At 39.7% G+C, this 17,776-nt stretch overlaps 1 protein-coding gene across 1 annotated transcript in view; it reads right to left on the minus strand.

The window, feature by feature from the left end:
• LOC134537439 (midasin-like) overlaps positions 1-17,776 on the minus strand; it is a 109,504-nt gene that overhangs the window by 49,914 nt on the left and 41,814 nt on the right. The window contains 12 exon segments of the mRNA XM_063377875.1: positions 1,266-1,572; positions 2,365-2,549; positions 2,939-3,312; positions 5,029-5,171; positions 6,566-6,709; positions 6,999-7,311; positions 7,784-8,494; positions 9,700-9,830; positions 11,298-11,509; positions 12,784-12,995; positions 14,663-14,822; positions 15,648-15,776. Coding sequence (XP_063233945.1) covers positions 1,266-1,572; positions 2,365-2,549; positions 2,939-3,312; positions 5,029-5,171; positions 6,566-6,709; positions 6,999-7,311; positions 7,784-8,494; positions 9,700-9,830; positions 11,298-11,509; positions 12,784-12,995; positions 14,663-14,822; positions 15,648-15,776 — 3,021 coding nt within the window.

A 17,776-nucleotide genomic window follows, 5' to 3' on the forward strand; every position in this document is an offset into this window, starting at 1 on the left:
ACAGCAACCATCAGTACACATGGAGTACTATTCAGCACCATCAGCACCACACACACAGTACTAAACAGCACCATCAACACACACACAGTACTATACAGCACCATCAGCACACTTATGGTACTATAAAGCACTATCTGCACACGGCACACATACAATAACTGCGCTGTTCACGGAGTTTCACACGACTACTGAGATACTGTGATTAAACAAATTAAAAAAATTAATTGTTAAGTTATATTTATTAAAATTCAACACAGGTTAGTTATTCAGACACATATTCAACCACACAATACATTATTATTATAATATTTTAACCCAAAGTGAAAAATTAACATAAGGGTTGCAGTGCTTTTTTTGCACTAAAAATATGCATAAAATATGCTACACATATGCAGGTAAGTAGAGTATTTTATTTTTAGTATAGGTGTAGGCGACTAAGAATTAATGGTGTGAGAATTTTGTTAACAATTTACACACTAATAGCAAGTGTGATCAAAAAGTAATTGTTTCAAACAAGTAAAATAAATTCCTTTTAAGAAAATTTCACTTAACAAAATTAAATGAATAATAGTTTGAAAAAAAAAATATATTTGACTATAAATAAATACAATTTTGCCCCTTAGATAAAATTTACCTGTGAAAAAGTTCAAATTTATAAATATCTTGAGAAAATTCTTTATAGTGATTAACTGTATGTGTTACATGAAGCATTAACAAAATTTATACAGTCTATATTTTTGGTAAAATAAGAACTTAACAAGTGCTGGTATCATGTTAACATGCCAAACAATTCTCCTCTAATCGTGCAATCAACGTGCTTTGTTGATTTTGTTGTCTTTTTAATCTCTTGCTACCAAAGGATGTAGCACAATTGCAACACTAGACTCATGTTTGGGTGCCCTCGTTTCAAATCCTGCTACAATGATCAAATGATCCTCCCGATCATACCGATCATTTTCTATAGTTTTTGACATTACTCAAGAAAACGCTAGGTTGGCTTGTGACCGTATGTCACGGCCGACTAATTCAAGGATTCCCTTGATAAAACGGCGTTAGGCGTGTGTCTTTGATGACAATTTTGTAAACAAGACTTTAAAAACGAAAAGCAAGGTACATTAAGTAACATGGTTTGATATGATGGTTTTTGAACCCTGGGTCGCATGATCATATCTTATGGTCGCAGTCTGGTTCTTGGGTTGTTGTTGGAATATTACCAACCCATGGGAGAGGTCTCCACAGTGGTTTAGGAAAGGGCAGGGTCGTACCTCCCGCGCCGCGGAGGCCAGCGACTCGCGTCTCTCCCAGTCGGACACGGGGCGCATCTCCTGGAGCTTGGCCCGCAGGAGTCCCAGCCCCACCCAGGCCAGCCCCACGGCCTGCCAGTCCCTCCGCTCCTTGCCCAGGCGAGCGGCGGCCAACTCCACCCAGCCCGCCGCGGAGGACAGGGCGTCCCCCTGGTCCAGCTCGCTGAGGCAGTCCCTGAGGCCGGCCGTCTCGCCCGCCCCCGCCGCCCCCCGGGCCGCGGCGGTCACGCCCCCCACGGCCAGCAGGACACACTGCCGCTCCACCGCGCTGCAACAGTACCACACCGTTCCGTCAAGGCCGTCTTCTTCCGTTTGAATCAAATACTGAACTGTTACCAAATGTAAAACACCTTGATGGGACCTAAAAATATATATATTTTCAAGAGAGAAAGCCTTTACAGTGAGGTAATTTATAACGAGGTTTCACTTTATGCCACTATGAATGACCTGTCGATTTTAAGTATTTAATACACCAAAGAAAAGACTCAAGTGATATTGGCCACACGCAAATGAGGCATTCACGCTTCAATGTGTGTTCACACCTATGGCGAGAATACATGTTTAATAAACATCCTATTAATTTAATTGATAAGGAAAAAATTGAAAATATAATAAAAGATACAAAAGTTTTAATATTCCTGTTTTACAAAAAGAAAATTGGCAAACCAAAGTTAATTTATTCCTGGGCTCTCAGACAACTGCAATTTTACTGCATATTTTAATAAATGGTTTACTATTATTTGTATTTGTAAGTGATAAGACATAAATTACAGTTACCTTCGTAAAGAAACATAAAGGTTTTTGTATCCAAAGACATAAACCAGGAGCAAGTCTGTAATTTACTCGAAAATAATGTGACTCTGAATATAATATGACCCTAAAGTTTATGACTATGAGTTTAATAAAAAGAACTCAAGTACATACATTGCATTTGAAAATTATTTAAATTATCACACTGATTCCATGTTTACTAGGCCCCTTTCTAGTGCCACTTACGTCAGCAGAGTGATTCACACGGGGAATCGGACCCAGCATGTTTTAGGCACCGACTCGTACTCACTAAGCGTCTGTCCGAGGCGAAGTGAAGAACGCCATGTTCCTCCAGAGCATCTCGCGCAGGGCGCGCAGCTTCAAGCCGTGCGACTGGCTCGAGCCGAGCGAGGGCAGGGCGAAGCGGCTGGACCCGCCCTGCAGCAAGTGCCTCAACTGCACGGCCAGGGCGGGGAGGTGAGGTGCCGGAGCCGCCTGCAAGCGAGCACACCGCCGACAATCCCTTTAAACACGTGGATGCCGTGAACCATGACAGCTGTACAGCTACGACACACACTTCTCTCTGTCATAAACATAAAAGTAGAAGAAAATTTGAGCTAAATGTGACATTTAATCACTAACGAAACAAAATAATTGTTTTTATTCCAACTTTTTTTTTTCTAAGTCATGTAAGTAGTAATAGTAATGATCATTCTACAGGGTGTCCCAAAAGTCCCGCATCATAGGAAGAACACTAACTTGTTACAGTAGTGTGAAACAATTCATAAAATGTGCTCCACGTGAGTGCCTGAAAGCTCACAACACCCTGTAGCTGTGTCAGAAGTATCTGTTGTAGATATCCAGTGCATGGAGTGGCCACGAACCTCTCCCGCGTCGCCTCCGCCCGGCTGCCACAAGCAAAGGGCCGGCGAGGCCCTGGCGTGGTCCAGCAGCAGGGCAGCCACGTCGAACCCCACGCGGAGGGAGCGGGCGTCGGGCAGGTGGGGGTTCCCCAGCGCCCGCACCAGCACCTTCAGCAGCAGGGGGGCGGTGGGCAGGGCGCAGAGGGCGGCGCCCGCCTGGCGGAGCAGGTGCCCGCGAGCGTCCATCAGCAGCTCCATCCTCAGCAGGGAGCACAGCCTGGCGCACAGCAGTTCCTGGACCGGCCACAGGGCGGCGCCGGCGGCGCCGGCGGCACCGTCGCCCGGGGCCCGCTCCCCGCCCGCCGCCTCCACCAGTCGCCGCACGCCCTCCACGACTGTCCGCCCACAAGCACGCACGCTCACAGGTCACCTCTCTGTGTCATGCAACTGCCTCAAACAGAAGTACCAGTAGAACCCATTTCCCGAATGTCACTCGCGAAGCAACACAGGATGTTTGATTTCAAACAGTGAAAACGTTGTGAAGTTGTTCACAGAACAGTGGCGCGGAAAGCCCACACGTGTATGGCACAGTTAAGTTTCCCCACTAACGAAGGATCTAAGGTTCGACGCTACAAAATGAACTTGGGTGGAAGGTAAATGGCATAACTGAGAGCACTGCCGCTTCTACTCAGACCTAAAAATTATGCCAGTTTAAAACGAATTAAAAAAAAAAAAAAATTTTTTTACACAGATGATGAATTTCCAAGCAAATTAGTTGGCTCTAAGTTAATTACCTTTAATAATTTTGTATCTCATCTACATCACTTAACTCAACACTGTTTATACAGTTTGCTGTCAAAAAGCTTGCATTCCTCAGAAATGATTACAAGAGCTTCAATGTTTCCCATTTTACCAGCAGGCAGTGTGTGTGTGTGATGAAGCAACCCCATACAGGATGGTAGACAGTTCCCTAAAGTTGACCTCCATTCCTCCTCTAGCAGAATGGTACCAACTTACCTAAATCATTCAGGTCGGAAATGGTCATTACTTATTAACGACATCGCCCAGTGCCTAAAACTAGTACAGAGTAAAGAATTCTCATTCATTCTTAATCACTTAAGACAAGATTTTATGGTTTTATTTTCAGGTGAATTTCATTTTTAAAGCAGGAGATTTCGGGGTTATTGTTTTTAATATTTAAATTATTTATGATATCTGTTTATTAAAAAAGATAGCTTATTACTGAACAAATAAGATACCTAAAAGTTCCATGATACTAATTTTTTTCCCAAAAAGTGTAATTTTCAATGATACAAAATTTACTTTTTTCAATACAATGGTTTGTATGTCTAACTTTTCAGAACAAATAAAACATTTTTAAAGTATTTATATGTTTGAAAATAGTCTAAGATTATAATGTAAAAATGAGTAAACTAATAACAGTTACACAATCAAAGGAACTAATTTTTCCCATTTTTTTAATATTAAATCGTAGTACATACAAACGTTTTGCTAAATAATAAATAAATAACATTCCTGGAATTTAATTTTTAAAAGATTAAGTAAAGGTCATTAAAGTTTTTTTTAAGAAAATGCTGATTAGTTTAATGATTTTGATTGCATTTTGGTGCTTTGTGGTGCATTAACTTGAATTATGGCATTATATTGTGTAGTGGCATGATTTACAGTGTTATTTTGGTTTTATCGCAACTGACCATATAAAATGGCCTTACAAATAATACAATTAGATGGCTGCAGCTCTTGTTTCAATTTGTACTTCATACGCTCTGTGCCAAAACTGATATAAATAATTGGAGACAGAAATTTACAAGTTTCATTTTATGGGACTGTGCGGTCCTCTAGAAGAGATTAAGTAAAGTCTCCGGCAGAGCGCTGGAAATGACCTGAGTGAGTATGACAATGATGAAGACTGATCTTTGGGAGGATTACAGAAAAATCTTGTGACTCAAAACAACAGTCATTAAAGATCATGAAAAGGTATCACCACTTACAAAGATAATAATGGCATTTTATAAAGTGTTATGTGAACAGTACATTACATAACTGTGAAGTAAATTACAAAATTTGTAATTCAGACCAATTCTACTTACCTTCTTTTGAAGGATTCCTATCTACAATGGAATCAGTGATTAGACTGATAACATGCTTCGAAGCTACTTGGTATTCTTTGTCCATCAGTACATGAACTTTACGGTCGGTAATATCATCCCATAAACTTAGTGAAGCTGACGCTCTGAAAACAGAATTCAATATAACACAATCAATGAACCACAATCATTCGCAAAATGATTACATTACACACAAATTCAATTATATGGCAAAAATGTTGAGCCAATAACTGGCAGAAGTACCAATATCAACAAATTTGGAACATTGATTTTCAGTTTCAACACCAAACTGTTTTATTTATCTATTAATTTATTTATTATTATTTATTATTAGTTAGTTACAATGAAATTGATTTTGGGCATCAAGTAAGCTTCCAGTCAGTCAGTCAGTGGGACTTGATACTGCTTCCCATTTTCTGCAAGAGGCTGGATGTGATAATGTGCTGTGGGAAACGACATTCACTGGTCAAGATATATCATCCTTGGTCAAGTTCATGGAATATTTGAAAAGCACTGCCGTGCTCGAGAGGCGGTTATATCATAACAGGGACAGGTACCAACAACACAGCCCATTCTAACTTCTCACCGGTTTGTAACTCTGCCATGCCCAAATACCAAAGTGCCAACACCTTCTTTGCAAAGTCAGACACGACCCCTTCCCCCTGCTACAATGTGCAGTGGTGCGCAGCCTGTGTTTAAAGTGCTCCAAATTCAACCAGCAAAGCACACAACAGAGGTACTCAGCAGTCGGGCAACACAGACAACGTTGGAATAGCAATAGTCCAATAGACCATCAAATCAGTCGAAGAACTGTCACCTCAAAATGAAGTGTGACTGATGACGCGGACCACAGTGGCGACAGCACGACTTGCACGTCTGGCGGGGGAGGGAGTAACGAGAGCAACGCTGATTGGCGGTGCATGTGAAGATGTGATGTGGTGAGGGAAAGCGACACAGCCTCGCTCCCCTCCCAGCGGGCGAGTCTCTGTGGTTCAAGGTCACGCAGCAGCACTGAGCCGGGCGTGCACTGGGACAGTGACAGTGCAGCTGCCCGCACCCGGGAGTTAATGGCCATGGGCGGGCGGCGCTGCGGCCATAAATGACGGCAGAGGGGACAAGGAAATCCACGTGTGTTGGCAGTTGTGTGCATGACACGTGTCGTGGTTTATGCCATTATTACGTGGTGTTTTTAACCTTGAGTTAACATAAGAGTGGAAAAGCTCAGTCCATATCACCGTCCTCGGTGGCTGTTCTGGCAATGACATTGTGCTGGTGTTGTAATGCAACTGGTAAGAGCAAATGACAAGGTGTGCACTGTGGTTACCGACAACCCGCGTACAAGTAAACGCATGCGTTAGCTTGTTACGTTGCAATGACAGCACAGGAGCAGCATGTAGTCGCAACGTTATTAGATGTAGAAAAAGCCTTTGACAGATCAACAAACTCTACCAAACAGCATTCCCAGACTGCTACATCAAGCTAGTCGCATCTCCCCGTGCAGCGGGAGAGGGGGCCGTACCTCCGGAGGGACTGCAGCACGGCCGGCCAGCCTCGACTGAACCAGGCGGGAGGGTGCCACTGCAGCGAGGCGAGGCTGTCGCTGGTGGTGTCTGTCTCTATGTCTGGCAGGCCGTCTAGCAGCTCAGCGGCGCTGGCTCCGTTCCTGAAACACGATGGCGCCGGTGCGTGATGCGAGCTGCCTCGTTGCAATTCTGTGCCACTAGGGAGAGACAGGGAGTTGACCAGCTGACGAGTGAAGAAAATTAAGAGTCGCCTAAAAAATTGTAAACGTAACTGAAAGGTTGCTTTAAATTTCACTTAACCAATACATTCATTTTTTTTTTGTTTTTGATAATTTTAACTAATTGCACTCAGAAGTTAAGGAATTTTTTTTTTTATTTATGCTATAAAAATTATGTTGAAAAATATTCGTCAAAAGAAGGAATACTTACACTTGCCAGAGATCAATGAAATCAACAACTGGTTGAACGGCATACTGCCTAAACCAATTGTAGTAGATACGAAGCTTCTTCAAAGAACTCCAGACAAGCATCCATGCGTTATCCTCAATACGATACATAACTGTACACACTGCGGCTGAGAAGTGATTCCTTGTCATGAGAGCTTTCAACAGTATTTCCACTTCACAAATGCCTGCATGATCACGATTCACGATTTCGGACTGAAGTAATTTCTTCATGTATTTATCAAATAAATCAATGATTTCACCACATTTAGAAACCATTGGATGATTTTGAAGAACCCCTGAAAAAAAAAAAGAAATAATAAGTGTCTATTTTTAACTACAAACATAAGAAACTTCTGATTAAAAAATATGAATAAAAGAGTTTAAGGACCTTTGCCTTAGTTTAAAAGATGTAATTGGACTAGCAAAATTGACAGTAATTGAATTAATTGATTTATAGGTACGTAATGTAAGACATTTCCAAATATATATTTTTAAATATTAAATTCAGTGTAACTTGTATTACTATGAAAAAACTCAAGATTCTAACTAGTCCATTAAAAAAATACTCAACACTTTTCAAATAAGTAACTTGAAAAAAAGTGAGAAAATAATCCATATACAAAATTAGTACATGGTCTATGTTAATATTTAACTGTACTTAAAATGTGTATTCCCAATGAAAAGAAAATTTGAAATTAAGGCGGAAAAGGCCATTAATTCATTAATCTAAAAACATTTTAAGAACAAAATTGCTTTGTGTGAACTTACAAGCATACGATGGGGCATCCACTATTCTGAGAGTTCCATCGCTGGGTTTCCGACTCGCAAGATCCGTATGATCGTATGTGGCGACTGCCAATTCCATCAAAAGCCAGTGAAGAGAATCTTCGAGTGTACGATCCAGCATCCCACCGCGACCTCCGGCAACGAGGCTGGCGACGGCCTCCGAGGCAGGGTGTTCGATAGCTGTCCCCCGGAACAACCTGGACACCCACTCCACCTTCATGTCGCGGTCGTCGGTGCTGAAGAACGCCGCGATGACGAACAACGCCGCCATCTCCGCCGGCTGGCACTCCTGCACCCAGGCGACGTCGACCCCCATCACGTTGGGGAGGAGCTGGGTCAAGCCCGGCAGCAAGGGCACGCCGTGCCGCCGCGCCACGAGGAGCGCGCCCAGCAGCGCGCAGTCCTGCTTCACCAGGCACACGGCACGCCGGTCGTTCAGGGCAGCCGTCGCGAGCGTTGCTGCGCGCAGGTCCACGCAGTCCGCGACGGTCTCGGCAACGGGCCCGGGGCTGCGGACCAGCGGGGCCAGCCTCCCCTCCAGCTCCCCGCGCGACGTCTGGCCGGGAGCCGCGCCGTGCAGCTCCAGCAACGTGTCCCTCAGGGCGCGCGTCGCGTCCAGTCCGCGCGTCGCTTGCTGACCGGCCATGTACGCGAGCCACGTCAGCTGGCCAAAATTATCAAACGATCCAATCTCTGAAACAAAAATATTCTCTAAATATCAGCAGTTGAAATGTTAACTTTGAAGTTAAGGCCTATTAAGGCCTACTTATATTATTTAAAGTATAAGAAACGTTTTTTGTATGTCAAAAAATACACTTATATAAACATGAAATATTTATTACCAAACACACTACAGTTGGACTGACAATTTATTTTTCAAATATATTTTTAATTTTGTTTATATTATACAATTTAACTCATTTTTTTTTATTAAATTTTAACTTTTTAAACTGATGTGTGCCACGGTCGCAACTGCAGTCATGTCCTAACAATTTGTCTGCAGACACCTCTCTGCGGCACTGTGTGGCCGGCGCAAATGAAAGACTGTACGATCGTTGCAGGCAGTTCCACGTCCCATCGTGTGTCACGTCAAATCAGTTGGCAATATAGGGACGGTTCCAGTATGCACCAATGGGAGCAAGATTCTGTGATTTGAGCTGGGCACAATAAATGGCCTTGAACCGGAAAAGTGTTACGACTGGTCATTTTCTGACTTGCGTGCATGGTCTAGCGGGAACCCCTGCCTCTCTAACACCCCTGGATGAGACTCGGTCACGCCTCCCTTGCCTTGCGCGCCGCCACGTTTAAGCCTCTCGTGACTTCACCGTGCCTCCCGCGGCTCGGTCACCTTGTGGCGAGGTGACCACTGAGATCCTGACGAGCGTCTCCACCCCTCGTCACCTTCTTCCCGAGGAGAGGAGATCCAGTGTAGAGGAGCAAGAATCATAAAAAGGCTTTTCTCAAACCCTGAGGAATTAATTCTTTAAATTTTAGTTGAATAATTTCAATCCCATACTAACTGTTTTTAAATTGTAATGCTAGGGTGAAAATGCTTGTTCCCATGCGACACACTGTACTTGAAAGCATCTATGGTTTCAAAATGTTACAACATCACTGTCTCATTCCTGATGATTGGGTGATCAGCCAGACATGATCGCAGGTAGATGGTCACAGAATGACTTTGCAATTGCCTCTTGCAGTACAAAGGTGAAGAACACCACAACGTTCCATGCCTGAACCTTTGCCAGAAGCTTTAACTACTAAGACAATGGGGCCGACTCCCATTCCTACCCTTACGGGCCTAAAATATTTAAAACTGAACATAACCATCTGAAAACTCATTCTAACATTCTTAGTGAAAACCTTCCCCTAATGATGGAAAATTCAAGTCGCCTTACCTTGCTGAATGCTCCACAAAACTGACGGCGACTGAAGACCCAAGTCCGCCAGTACAGAAAAACTGTCCAGTTTACACAACGTCTGTGACATGGGCTTCATGAATATTTCAACACAGCGATTCCTCATGGCCCTGTAAACATGGGTCACGTTGTGTAGATGTGAAGGCTACTGAACGCAATCATCATCCCATTTTAACAAATCATCAAAACTCAAAAAGTATTACACCGTAAGTTTGTTTGTAACTCAATGCTGTGATGTACTTGCTACTGAAAATAACACATAATTTGATAATAATATAATTAAGTGTGTTCTTTTATGCCATTAATTTAATGAGATTTTTATATAAAAATAAAAATCTTTTTCGATTACTACCAACACATGTATGCCTAATCAGGGCTGTCAGCTGATTAGCATTCATCAGAATTTACTTAGGCAGAACTTAATGTATGGCATCACGCTTTTATGTACTACTTAATGGTATAGAGAGTACATAAAGATTCTGTTAAAATTCGTGGCTTTCAGACTCCTTATTTTGGAAATAATTATCTCTTAACGCTACAGCTTTACAGAAAAAGCTTATTTAAGGCTTAAAGAGAGTAAGAGAAATACTTGATTTAAGGGTACGGTCTTGGTTCTGTGTTACAACAAAAGCATCTTCTTTCCATTTTATACTATTTAAAAATTATATACTAATCAGTTTAGGTTTAGTGAGCCAAACATTTGACAAATTCTTTTTTTTTTGTTACGGTATAAATATTAGGGGGATGAAGCATATTCAAGTAAATATGGTATTATTATTTTTTTTTTTAAGAAGGAAAACCAATTCAAATAAAATAGCAGCACCTTGTTTATAAGCATGATAATTTAGCTCTAGGTGTATGCACACATCTCCCACAAATTAAAACATTTCTGCTAAATTTATTTATTTTAGCAAGCACATATGTATTTCAATGTGAACACCAATCTCCTGAACACATTCGTAACCATTGTTGGTGAGGTTATTTTTTTCCCCAAGACCGAAGCTTTGTCATATTCCTGACACGCAATGTCAGAAGCATTATAAAACCCCAATCCTAATTCGCAGATAGCAAGAAGTTGGGATTACATTGTGACTGGAATCATCAGAGTCCAAATTAACAAGGTTTTACTGTACTAACAACTGATTCCAAATCAACAAGGTCTCACTATACTAACAACAGTTCAAATTAACAAAACTTTCAATGTACTAACAACTGATTTTAAATTAACAAGGTTTTCACTCTACTAACAACTGAGTTAAAATCATCAAAGTTTTACTGTAATAACAACTGATTCCAAATTAACAAGGTTTCACTGTACCAGCAGCTGAGTTCAAATTAACAAAACTTTCAATGTACTAACAACTTATTTTAAATTAAGAAAGGTTTCACTCTACTAACAACTGAGTTCAAATCATCAAAGTTTTACAGAACTAACATCTGATTTCAAACTAACAAGGTTTGCCACTGCACTAACAACCGAGATCAAATCAAAGAGTTTTCACTGTATTAACAACTGAATTTTAATTAACAAGGTTTTTTTTTACTGTACTAACAAAGTTGAAAACAGCAGCACCCACCTGGAGACCTCTCCGTACTCGGGGTTCATGGTGAAGAAGACGCGGAAGTTGGGATGCGGCGTGACGCTGACCACCTTGTTGTCGGGCCCCACGCCGCGCTCGTCGACGGACAGCGTGCCGCCGGGCTCCAACAGGGCGTTCAGGCGGTCCAGAACCGCAGACGAGCAGAGGTTCACGTTCTCCACCAGCAGCCAAGCCCCGTCTTTCAGGCACTGCCACCACACACAGGTGTGAAAACGCACGTGGCAAACTTTCCACGAACATCATTACAGTTAAAAATAATCCTTAGTGAAATCACTGGTTATCCAATATTTATGTACGAAAAATTAACACAACCAATTAGATGCAATTTGTTACATCACAAAAACCAAAATTTTAAGTTCAGTCAAGGAAAACTAAAAAAAAAAAGGGGGTTTGTCTGTAAAGTCTGTTTACGGACATGCAACAAAATTCACCTAATTGCATTATTTTGTCACTTAAAATGCATTGTTAATTCATGAATACTTAGTTTACGCTTTTATTTTAGAACCTAAAATATTACGTACTAAGTAAAAACTAACAGTCAACAGCTGATACCATACAGACATGGCTTAAGCCCTACAGAGATACATCATTAGGAAATGTACAAGTATAATTAGTATGGGCTTTTCATTGCATATTGATCTTTTGATTCATATTGATGGCATTGTAAAAAATAATAAAGGGACAAAAAGTAAGCTTTAAATTTGAAAATATGTCGGTAATTCACGTGTTTTTTTTTTTTAACTTTTCAAAACGATCAAGACGAACCAGGATTTTTAATGAAGAAAATTGATTTTTTTCTTATAAGACCATAAAACCTTGTCCCTTACCATAACTGAAACAAATAATCGTGATCTCGAGCGAAATCACCAAAGACGAGGTTATAAAATAAGTAAATCAGTCCCCGTTACAACAGGAGAAACAGTTGGGGGTCGTCCATTAATCACGTGATGTGTTTTTAGCAAATTTTTAACCCCCCCTCCCCCCTAGTGATTTGTGGTGAGGTTTTAGACTACCCCCCCCCCCCCCCCCACCTTATAAATCACGTGTATTTTTTTGGTACAAAATATTTTTAAAAATTTTAGAATATTATCTTTAAATAAAGGTATAATCTAATTTAATTCTGGAAAATTAAGCACAGTGATAAAAATGTCCAGACACACATTAAGGTTGCAGGTTTATTCTCACTGGCATACAAATAATAAAGGAAGGGCTTATATGTGATTTACGCATGTATTCGGCGCCAAAATCACAGTCTTACTGGCGACTGGCAAGCCGAGCCGGGTGGTTCATGTTGCGGCGGGCGGAGATATTGTTGCCTGGCTACGGCGAGTCAAGGTCACGCGTCGCTTTTCGGTTTAGTAGAAATCGGGCGAAAAAATTAATACACGTGATAGTGATAGCTCTCTACACCTCCCCCCTTGTGATATTTCGTGATTAATGGATGATCCCTTGCGAGCCATACCTTGACGAGCAGGCTGTCCACCCACTCAAACTTCCCTCCGCCGGCAGAGACGTCCCTCGTGGCCTCCGCCCGCACTTGCTCCAGCCGGCGGAGCAGGTCGCCCACCCCGAGGTCGCGGCAGCACGCGGGGTTCCAGGCCTCCCACTCGGCGACCAGCCGCCGCAGGACCTGGCTCGTGGCGTCGCACTGCCGCACCGCAGTCGCCCGCCCGTCTGGACCACACCGCCGCCTCGCGTCAGCAACCACAACAACCTTCCCGCGACGCAGCGCGAGCATTCTGTGGTCGTGTCACTGTCCACGTCTTTGCAATTTCACTTTCATTCCAATAAGAAGATATTCTCTATGAACGAGTCCACTCTAAAAAAAAAAAAAATTTGTACTTTTACAAGGGAAATTCTTGGAAACCCTGTTGCCAAGGATATTTCTTGCAAAACTACAAGGCAGAGCCTTGCAAAATCGCACATGGTACAAAGCTCTGCCTTGTAGTTTTACAAGTAATATCCTTGGCAACAGGGTTTCCAAGGATTTTCCTTGTAAAATATACAAAAATTTCTTTCAGTGTAGTGAGATAAATTAATAATCCGAGTGGCTAATCAAATATTTATTTATTTCGTTCAATTAAAATTACTGTTGGTCTTGAACTGAATTTTTGAACTATTTCTTAAATACATATTAAGCAGCCTGCTGTATAGGATGATGTCTAGTGTAAGAAATAAGCTACAGAGTTAAAGAGACCAAAAACTACAAAACACTTTAAAATGTGAAGCCACTTCGAATGAAAGACAACTTTTATTTTAAGAAACTGATTTTTAAGAAGGCGCAGTTGTGAATGGACACATTACTTCTTGTTACCGCTGTCACACACGTTGCCCACAATCTTCCTGTATTTAGCCGCAGAAGGGTTGCCCCTGCGTACAGATCGCACCTTTACTTTTGAGCATAAAAATACATTTTCATTGTAAGTGTTGCATTTGACTATGGGACACAACATATATCTGTCTCCAGTAGAATACAAGTGAAGTTTTATGGTCTGCCAATCAGCCTATTGCCACGTAAGAAACTCAACATGGCACCGACCCTTCCTTCCTCCCCTCCCCAAAACACAATAGCAATATTTAACAAAATATTCAAAGGAAAAGAATACTTTTTTATACCCATGTTTCCCTTCACCATTAATTTTTTTTCATCCCTCCTCTTCCCAAAGAGAGGAAAGGTGGCACACCATTTCCTTGTAATTTTTTTTTGTTAGTACCTTCAATAAAAATATGCATGACCTTAGAGCAGTTTTTGTCATGAACGAATCTCACACAAAAACAATGCTTGAACACAGTTGCATCACGAAAATTGATGATTGTATATGGTGCCAGATTACAGACATATACAACTAGAGAGAGGGAGGGAGGGAGAACCATAAACACTGCTGCAAAACAACACACTCTTTCAGGCACACATACACGCACACCACACGTAAGTGCACCCACTCCAGTCATTCTTTCTCTGGCTGGTTTATTTTTAGACTTTTCCCTCCTTCCGAGAGTCAGCCAGGCAGTGACAGCCACGCCACTTACTGACCAGCGGTGACCGAGAAGTTGCTTGACAGACGACAGACGTTGACTAATGGAGCAGTTCTTGATGTTTTACACTCACTGCTGAGATATTTTAACTAAACAATTTATACTTACTCATGACATATTCATTTAAAAAAAAAAAACACAAGCTAGTTATTTAAGCACATAGTCAACCAAAACACTGCAAAGTTAATTTTTTTTTTCACTCAAAATGAAAAAATTTGTACACGGGTCAAAGTATATGTCATTTAACAAAATATCGCCATAAATGTGCGATCCATACGCGGATTAATACGTTAATTGCAGCATACCTTCTGTGGAAGACCGGGTGTTGCACCACCATTCATTGGCCAGGGCCCAAACTTTCACACCAATTCCATTCTTCTGACCAACCATGGTCTCCCGCACTATGAAGGAAACAATGCGATCAGCTTCGCATATCAAGTCGCTCAGGTGATGATGTATATTCCACTGCAAACAAAAACAGACATTTTGTTTTCTCTCTACATAACTCTTTTGACCTTACTTCCAATTGAAAATGTATGAAATTACAACATACCTTAAAAAGCCACATTTTTTATGTATAATACCAAATTAAAGTACATTATATATGAGTCAAATCCAAATTTTCACAAATCCAAATATTGAATTTGAACACAAAGAGTAAGATCCAAACTACCCCTTGAATACAAATATAGGCCTCAGGGTTTATGAGAAAAATATGTATTAACTTCAGTGTTAAACATACTCAACATATTAAATGTGTGTGTCACAAAATAATTTGCCCGAATTACAACATGTGATAATGTTACTCACTAAATTATATCTTAAAAATACAAAATCACATGCACTGTAATATAACAGCAACAAACAAAAATGCAATAGGGTTGACAAACTTGTTGTAAACACAGTTATCAGTGCAAAATTTTTGAATTCACTATATTTCCTCAAATGTTTTTCTTCAAATCTATTTCCTAGAATCACAAATTTTTCACATTAAAGTTTCAATGATATTCAAGGGTTTGAAGAATTTGACTGGCCCGACCTACTTTATACTATAGTTACTAAATGTATAACATATTTTAAGGATATGAAAATACGTACTTTTAAGAGAGAATTCTTGTAAAGTGAGGTATGGTATACTACTTTGTAATGAGGTTAAACTGACATCTTTTAAGGATATGAAAATAGATATACTTTTAAGAGATAATTCTTGTAACGTGAGGTATACTTTGTAGTGAGGTTAAACTGAATTACACTTTATTATGGAAAAAATAGGTATATTTTTCAACTTACTTGTTCAAATCCTCCCAATATTTCCATGGTGTCCATTGCAGAATTCATTGGCAACACCCGTAATTCCATACCAACAAGTTCTGCCATCAACTGCACAACACTTGTTTTGCCAGAAGCAGGACCACCAACCTATTGGCCAACGAAACTTTGTTTACACTTCCAGTTCAAAAGAAACTATAATTACAGCAGTAAAAATTTCATGTTTACCAGGGAATTATTCTAGGAAAATGCTAGTATGGTTGCTAGCAAGAAGACTGAACATTGGTGTGTGATCAATTCTGTAGAGACCTCACCAAACCAACACTCAGCTCTCAGCTGGTACCTAGGTATTGGCACACATTGTGGAGGTATAAAAAAAATTAGTGCACAAAATTATTTTTTTGTTTTAATTCTTGTCTAAGTTAATAAAAACGTAAAAAGACTTTTTAATAAGGGGTGTGCAAAGCTTCAGAGTCGAAGTCGAATATAAGATTAATATTCTTTGATTCTGTTCTCCGGAAAAATTGACGATTCTAATGATTTTTTCTTTGGGAAGAATATGTTAAAACCTGGATTTCCCACCATTGTTTGAGTCATAAATAACATCCACGGTATCCGCTGAATAAGTTTTTAACACGCTTTTATTAACTTCATACGTATGTAAAGGAAAATTTGAACATGATTTTGACCCCCTTCAAAACATCGGATTAACTCGAAATTTGGCATACTAATCAAGGACCCATGACAATTCAATATTTTAAACAGTTAGACCCGTTATCCTTACTAGGGTAATCAGGATTAGCGATTTTTTGTTTTCCTAAAACTGAATGATATTTTGGTCAGTTAGACCCGTTATCCTTACTAGGGTAATCAGGATTAGCGATTTTTTGTTTTCCTAAAACTGAATGATATTTTGGTCAGGCTGCATTGATAAAGGACTAACACATCATTAGAATCCAGGAACAGCAAGTGTCCAAATTTAAATAGTTTTCATAAGTGATTTACGATACCTGTATTGTATTATTAATTATGACATATTGAAGTTGATTTTATAGAAAATACAGCTAAAAAATGAAAAATAAGTAATAGTTTTAAAAAAAAACTAAAAAACATGCTTTTAAAGAAAATCCAACAAAAAAAATAGAAAATAAATTTTAATAAATTTGAATTAAGCATAGAGTAAATAAGAAAAATGTATTTTATTGTAAAAAAAATCATGGGGTGCATAGTGTCAATAGTTATAAATATTTTATTGACAGATATGAGTAGAAGGATTATCATTTTGATAATATCTTAAAAAGCAACCCATGCTTTTTTTACAATAAAGTACTTTTTTTTCTTATTTACGCTATTCTTAATTAAAATTTATTAAAATTTATTAAAATTTATTTTCTATTTTTTAGTTGGATTTTCTATAAAAGCGTGTTTTTTTAGTTTTTTTAAACTTTTATTTATTTTAACAGAGAGCAATCAAAAATGGATAAAAACTGTCAGCACATATCTTTGGTAGACAATAAACCGCGGCGATGGGATATTTGCCCACCCCCACCCCCCTAGTGTAGCGGTGGCAATGTTTATCTTTTGACAGCTCAGGCAACTAACAAAAGAAAAAGATCGGCTCCCGTCCCACTTCATAAAACATTGTCAGCATCATCTTTCACACAAGAGCAGGCATTTAAAAAAAATTCCGCTTAACTTTTACTACACTGTGTTCAAGATGTGGCAGGTTTTCAATGAACAATTAGACTTAGATAGCTAGTATATATTTTTATAAAATTAACAAAGTTAAATTTTATAAGATTAATAAGTCTAATGAAAAAATCACGAGGTGTCTAATTCCCAATTTTTGCCGGAGGACCAATGAAATAAGTCTCATGTCTTTGCGAAAAAAAAAAAAAGTGTATAATATTTTTCCCTACAAACAAATTTATTTAAAAAAAAAAAAAAAAACCTCTTACATGTTGAATACTATATTGCAAAATAAACACTATGTCCCTGAACTCAACATAAAGCCATCAATAGTTAATAGGCCAACTAATAATGATTGTAAATAAAAAAAAGTGTCATTTTAAGTAGTTTTCAAGTAAGAGGGATTTTTTTTTTTTAAGTTAATTTGACCATAAGTGTTTATTTAAACTTTATTTACTTGA

This window comes from Bacillus rossius, chromosome 12 (genome assembly GCF_032445375.1).
Source record: "Bacillus rossius redtenbacheri isolate Brsri chromosome 12, Brsri_v3, whole genome shotgun sequence".
NCBI lineage: Eukaryota > Metazoa > Arthropoda > Insecta > Phasmatodea > Bacillidae > Bacillus > Bacillus rossius.